Source organism: Triticum dicoccoides, chromosome 7A (assembly GCF_002162155.2).
Source record: "Triticum dicoccoides isolate Atlit2015 ecotype Zavitan chromosome 7A, WEW_v2.0, whole genome shotgun sequence".
NCBI classification, from domain to species: domain Eukaryota; kingdom Viridiplantae; phylum Streptophyta; class Magnoliopsida; order Poales; family Poaceae; genus Triticum; species Triticum dicoccoides.
The window spans coordinates 95,512,921-95,519,778 of NC_041392.1; the positions used below are offsets into that span (position 1 = coordinate 95,512,921).

The 6,858-nt window shown below is 43.1% G+C and overlaps 2 protein-coding genes across 4 annotated transcripts in view; one reads left to right on the forward strand and one right to left on the reverse strand.

Moving 5' to 3' along the window:
• The window catches only part of LOC119330674, a 6,673-nt gene extending 3,706 nt beyond the window's left edge, over positions 1 to 2,967 (forward strand). For all 3 annotated transcript variants that reach the window (XR_005160208.1, XR_005160207.1, XM_037603788.1), the window contains one exon: positions 2,522 to 2,967. The gene's annotated coding sequence lies outside the window, so the exon portion shown is untranslated. The remainder of the gene's footprint in view (positions 1 to 2,521) is intronic.
• Positions 2,968 to 3,407: 440 nt separating this feature from the next.
• Positions 3,408 to 6,852, reverse strand: LOC119330017. Its single transcript, XM_037603125.1, has 4 exons — positions 5,323 to 6,852; positions 5,027 to 5,228; positions 4,734 to 4,920; positions 3,408 to 3,587 (listed from the first exon to the last, which is right to left on the reverse strand). The coding sequence occupies exons 1-4, from the start codon at positions 6,670 to 6,672 to the stop codon at positions 3,560 to 3,562; spliced, it is 1,767 nt and encodes a 588-aa protein (XP_037459022.1). The 5' UTR covers positions 6,673 to 6,852; the 3' UTR covers positions 3,408 to 3,559.
• Positions 6,853 to 6,858: the final 6 nt, after the last annotated feature.

Consider the following 6,858-nt stretch of genomic DNA (forward strand, 5'->3'; position numbering starts at 1 on the left):
TCAATTTAGATAGATGGAAGGAGTCTGTAAACGTCTGTATAGGGTCCGTGTGTTTAGCATTATCGTGTGCTTGACTATATGGCTCTGTCCTGGTTTTGGTTGAGTTTAATGTGGCTTAACCTTAACCATTCATTTAATGTGGCTTAACCTGGAGATTTGAGTTCTTCATATTTAATAGTATACTAGCTAAATACCCGTGCGCTGCATGGAAAAACAAACAATTGTACTTCATCAAGGTGCGCGTGAAACGTGATATATGTAGTTTTCAACTATCAAGATAATGGTTGGTGTTCTTTCTCCGATAACTTCTTTGTCGGCAACCAACACATGACCTTCTGCCTCTCCATTTTTTTTTATTTCTTGCCATCCTCATTTTCCACCTAGGCTGTTCGTCTTTTGTTCTCCAACTCTTACCTGTTGCAAAAAATGATTGTTGGCGGTTATATCTATGTCTAAGTTCACATAGTCGTCTTCACCCACAGCCTTCGACTGTTGCGATCCTATGGCACACTCGTCCCAGTTTGGGCGCATGTGCTTTTCAAGAAGTGTGGTATGAAATAGCCACCAACATCAATTTCACTGGTATAAAAATTTCAATACAGACAAAAATTCATATGGTACTAAAAATTTAAAGTTGACAATATGGCGGTATCCCTTACATCATAGCGTTACTCGGCCGGCTTTTTTTAACATGGGAACTTACATGTGTTAATTCGTTTATTTTCCCTCCTGAGATTTATTTCTTTAGCCATGGATTTATTTCTTATACATTTTCCTTTATTCATTATTCATAAACTAAGAAAGAAATTTCTTCAATGCTGCTCATAAAAGTTTTCTATGAAGTGGGGATTGTTATAAAAATATCCTTTTCTCATTTCTAAGTAATCTCTAAAAATGTTCATTTTTGTGCAAAATTGCTCTCACTGCCAAGAATGATGTTCATGGTATTAATTTATCTTTTCCACACTATTCATCTTTTGGAAAAGAAAAACTGATAGTAGCGGTTACTATATTTATTCAAATACTTCTAAAACATATTCCCATTGCCTAAGAGAAAAGTTGTTCACTGTTGGTCACATAATTGTTCATCTGTTGCTAAAAAACATTCCCATCCCCAAAACTTTTGTTCACTCTTATTCTGTGAATTCAATTTTATTTATGTAGATACACACTGGATTTTTATAAATGTTGAAAATCAGTTGTGTAGGTATAGCTAGATTTTTTTAGGTACGTGTATCTAGATTTTCTTAGAGAAGCTTAGTTATTTTTTTAGAATCTGCAGCGTAGCTAATCACCATGACATTCTTTTAGGGCAGACAGCTAGCTTTCTTAATTTTAAACAGCAGTGTATCTAGCTTTTTCTTCCAAGGCTAATCAGCCCTAGCTAATTGGTATTGCTGTGGGCCGGTGGTTACTTTTAGACCTTACCATTTTTGTGTATTGGATGTAGATGGAACGGTCTGAATATGTCCGATGATAAGTGTTGAGTGTTGAATGACGACGTACCACCATCACCAACTCCCATTTAATAGTAAAGATTTTGGTATTGCTGTAAGGTTGTGGCTGGTTGCACTTCTATTAGCTGATTTGGACTTGAATGATCAAACTTGGGTAAGCTCTTTCGTGATTCGACACAATGCTGGCTAAGATGAATTCTGCTCTGTTGCCTTGTATGAGATGCAAATGCTGATGCTTATCGAAAGATGCATTTCCTTTTTTTTTGTAGTGCTCTAAACCATCGCCTACTTGTTGCCTGACTTGGGAACTGTGTATCACCACTGAAACCAACCCTAAACTTGACCTTTAAATTAAATGAACAAGTAGTTAAGTGATTGACATTGTCTATGAAATCTGAATTCTACGACTTGATCATGTGGCCAGGATATGGTTCTTGATGCTGGTTTCTGATTTACTTGGTGTTTATACTAGCTGTCACTTCTTAGTCAATGTTATCCACATGTTGCTTTATTTTTGGTATGCCCATTGGGTTTTTGTCTCGGCTGGGCTATGTGCTGTGCGTCGGCTTTGAGGGCTGAAATAGATTGTAAGATGTGTCTTTCAAATTAACTTGTGTGCTTGGTTTGGTCGACTTAATCAACCTCAACCTTAAACCTGGCTTGTATTCAATGTTTGCTGAATCTGGAGCTTGACTTGTTTCTTAAACCAGATTTCTATTTAGTGTTGAGCTTCTATTTACTGGTTGCACTTGTTGGTCTAGTAGATAAAAGTGATTAATCTTTTGTGATTCAACACAATAGTGCCTTATATATAGGGATAAATTGCTGGTGTTTTGTGTTTGAAATGCATGTCCTGCTGCTTATTTATCTGGCTAGCTAGTTTGTTTATGATGCCACGTTGGCACGTAAACGGCTTCAAATCCATCAGCCTGGTAGCGTTTGTGCTCCTGCAAATTGCTTCAGCAAGTGCTTATCTAAACCAGTAATGTTCCTTGTGTTCATCGCTAGATAGAGTATTTCCAGATTATTGAGATTTGATCCGCTATGCTACTGTTTCATTACAGGTTCGTTTTTGGATAAATTCGGTGCTTTTGGAGAATGAGATGCTTGTGTGGACTAGAAGGAACAAGGGCTTGACATTCCTCGCTCGCCGACTGTCTATGCGGCTCATTGCCTCCGGCTGCTTGGGTGCCCAAGTTCTCGCAGCAGTGCTTTGGTTGCGGCCTATATAATATTTTGGTCCTGGTAATGTCAAGTAGCAGTTGGCATGGTGGTAGCATCGTTCTTGTGATGCTCCAGGTTCAGGCGCTGTAATGGCTTAGTAGTATTTCTGATGTGTCTTGTTTGGGGCCCTGTTTGACTTTTGGGGATGATGACTGGCTACCTTGGTTCCGGCTTTGCTTTTATTCTAATTGTAAAGAAAAGGGTCTTGCGATGATGGATCGATGTTGTTGTATCAGTTCATCATCGGATATTGATCTGTTCATAATATTATTGGCAAGCGAGTATTCATCTTGTGGCAATCTAATACTCCCTCCGTCCCAAAATAAGTGACTCAACTTTGCACTAACATTAGTACAAAGTTAGTGCAAAGTTGAGTCACTTATTTTGGGATGGAGGGAGTATGATTCAGCTGCTGTTGATCTGTGATCCGACTTTTGATAGCTTGATCACTATAAATGGAGTACTAGAGTCGTTTAATGTACCGGTCGGACTAGTAAGTGTGCACGTGCAACGTATGTCTACATAAATATTACTACAGATGTGAGCCTATTTGTGGAGGTCTATGCTCAAGAAAGATACTGACACCTGTGTCAGTCATGGAAGTCCGTTCTTGAGAAAGAAAAGGCCCCCATGTCGATTGCTCGAGTGACACGAATGGCGACCCCAGCGCCTCCCTTCCCTCCTATCTTGCTGTCATTGGTGGAAACTGTTTGGCAAATTGGTGTATGTTGTGAATTTGATATGTCGTAAAATATAGTAAGGAAGAACATGTAATGTGGCTCAACATTTTACTATGTGTGGTACAATCTCTCTGTATTATAACAGATACTCTCCATTGGCACCATGTTCTTCAAATGGTTGGCGATAACCAGCAAGGTTTATCCCTTCCAACTGTAACCCCACATCCTGCAAGTAAAAAACTACTTTATCAAGACAACACAAGAGTATTTTGAATTATAAGCAGCAATCTAGAGCTTGCACTATTATAATTCTCTTACTTGAAAATGATCTATGCTTATCTAAGTGAAGAAATGATAAGTTTGATTAAAAATTGCAGAGCACAATTGTTTGTTTTTTTTTGCAATTCCAGAGTGTTATTTCTTGCAATCTTGAAAATGCTTCTATTGCAAATTAACAACATTGAACAATTTGTCATAAAAACTGCAATATTCAGAAGAGAATCATTCATTTCCATACAATCCTATACTGAAAAAAATGCACTCTTTCGACTCGTTTCCAAAACATACAGGGTAACATGAACATTTCAATTAAAGAGTTACCACACCTTTCTCATTTGAAAATTTATAGTAGCACAATGCTTGTGTGTTGCTGCCACTGAAGCCACGAGTAGTCCTGTGAGTAAAAGATGGCTGAAACACGCTGTAACGTTTTATTAAACCATTTCTCTATCTTTGTTAGCTAGTTACTGTTTTTGTAATAAGATTTGTAGTTCATGGACTGATGGGGCTTGTCTGGTTTCCAAACTCCTAGACGATGTAATTCCTATTTGAGTTTAATAAAGCTAGCCATGATGGCCTTCCCTCAAAAAAACCATTTCTCTATCTTATGCGAATATTGTACTCCCTCCGTCTCATAATATAAGAGTATTTTTATGTATGTGTTAAACTTCATGGAGTTGCTGAAGAAAATTCAACATTTCCTTGACTAGCACAGCGCCCGTGTGTATCTGCTATTGAGTGAAGCCAAGAAAAGCGAGTATTGAAGCAAGAGTGTCAAAATAATTAGACAGGACAGCTTAGATCACAGTGCAAATAATGATGAATAAGCTATATATAGTTCATCATAACGATAGCAACTTGGTTTACACACAAATTTAACAAGGCCAAGCAAGCAAGCTAGGCACGGAGACGTGCATAAGAGTAGCTCAAGGCAACCAAACATGCATGCTGAAGAATGTCATCCAGTCTAGATAATACTACAATGCAGGATGCTCATTAATTAGAACATCATAACACACAGCAGGAAGCATAGTACTATGGTCCAACTTCACAGCTGATAATATCACACACAAGCTTGCCCGCCGCGACTCACTCTTCAGTGTGCATCTTGTTGAGTTTCTCCACAAGCTCCACGTCTTTCTCGGAACCGAGGACGAAGTCCATCTCTAGCATGTCATCCACGTGGCAGGTACCGTCATGGGTGATATCGTGCGGGATGTATTTGGCGTCATCTGGATACACGATTTTCCTTGCGGTAAGCACGCCAGAGTAGCAACGGCCTATCAAAAAATTAAACCCGACCATGCATGGTTCAGTGAGACTACTACAACACACGATAATAAAAAGCCAATCAGCCGTGCCGCAGAGAAACTAGAGGGGGCTTACCTGCATACTCATAGGGTAGAGGGCAGCAGGTCTCTGGCCTTGGCCCACCTGAGAACAAAAACTCGGCGAAGAATAGCGTCCTCTGAAGCTGCAAATCGGAAGTAGCAGTGAAGTTCACGCGGTAGCACATCTTACCCGAGGGGGGGCAGCTTTGGTTGATTTCCTCCACGCCACAGATAATGTCAAGTTTATACTGTGGTTCCTACAACAAGAAGCAAGCAAGTCGAGTAAGAGAGTAGGCCAAATGAAGGTAATTAAAGCAAATGTACGTAGCAGCTAGCTAAGGATATACCTACCCAAAAATGCTGGGTCGTGTAATCCTTCAGCACCTGTTCAATCTTTGAACGGAACCAGCTCCTCCCCTCCTCATACTGTGATCTCATGCTAGCCACCAACCTCCGAGACTCTGGAAAAAGATCAGGAGCTTGCTCATAGCAGCCGACACGAACCTTCGAGTATCTGCTCCACATGCGCCTAATATGAAGTGTCATGTCATCAAGGCGCAACACGGTACCGTCAGTTCGAGCCTCTGTCATAAAGGAGAGCAGCACGCTTCGCTGCTCGGGGAACACCACCAGCAGCCGGTGCAGTTCACCCAGCTGAAGCGGTAGAGGGTGTCCAGCGGCCTTGGCAGCTTCATGGAAGTGGTTCTTTTTAATCATCTTTAGCGATGATTGTAACATGTCAACAATGTCGCATTTTGTACCGCAGAGCAACTCTAGAGCACAAGCCTCTGTTGAGAACTGGGGGCCGGCGAATGTGGCAAGCTCCATAAGGCCCTTGAGGGAGTGGACCTGTGTGCGGAGCAGAGATAGGGGGTCAAGTATGTCATTGTATTGCTCAATCTTGCTGCCTTCAGACGCTGGGAGAGGACCGCCAAGGAAGTTGTACCAAATGGAGTTGACGATGATGTTAGAGACAGGGTCCATGGAGCCGTAGCAGTGGCCGGCCATGAGGAAGCCACACATAAGCGAGCCCGATGGTGTGGGCAGCAGCTTGAGCGCCTTGATGCAGAAGTTGTGAATCATACCGTGGAGGCGCATCTTGAGAGTCTGCAGGTAATCGCAGGCGTCAACGCTGCACGGGGTCTTCTTCAAATATTGTTCCAGGCCATCCGCTCTTCCCAGGCAACGTTGCAGCTTGTCAGACAGTCCGCACTGCAGCGACGAGATGGGTTTTCCGTCCCAGCAGAGGGCGGTGGCGGTGTCCTCTGTAGTGGAGGGGGTGGTCGACCACACAGCGTCGAGGTTCTTACGGACATGGAGAATTGGCCCTTTTCTGCTTATGGTGGCAACATAGGGCGGGCTCATCATCATGCGCAATATGCGGTCTATGGCTCCGACATCCGCAACCGTGAGAGGGCCATCTGCTGCTGAAAAGAGTAGCTTCTCCAGAAGGTGAAAGTCGTCCTCTTTGAGCGGGGATGACATGAGCTGAGTCAAAACGCCGGGCGAAGGGTGACCTGCCATGGTGGCCGCCCACTCGAGGGCGGCCTGCGTCCTGTCGGATTCAGGGTCCAGTACTGCTTCTTCACCCTCCACATAGAGATCGTGTTGGATGAGCATGACGGCGAGGCTGAGATTGGCGTCGGCCCAGTAGAGGTAGCGGGCGGCCTGTTCCTTTTCGAGGCATCCGAAGTATACCATGAGGAAGGCCAGGAGACTTTGGCAGGACCTGTTTGCAATTTCGTGCCAGTCGTTGCGCACTAGTCTTTTGGACTTCTTTGTGGCGGGTGGAACGGTGGAAGCTGCGGCGGCGGCGCCTTCGGGGAGGAGGGCGAGGGTGTTGAGGATGATGTTGGAGACGGGGTCGAGGAGGCCGAGGCAGGTGCC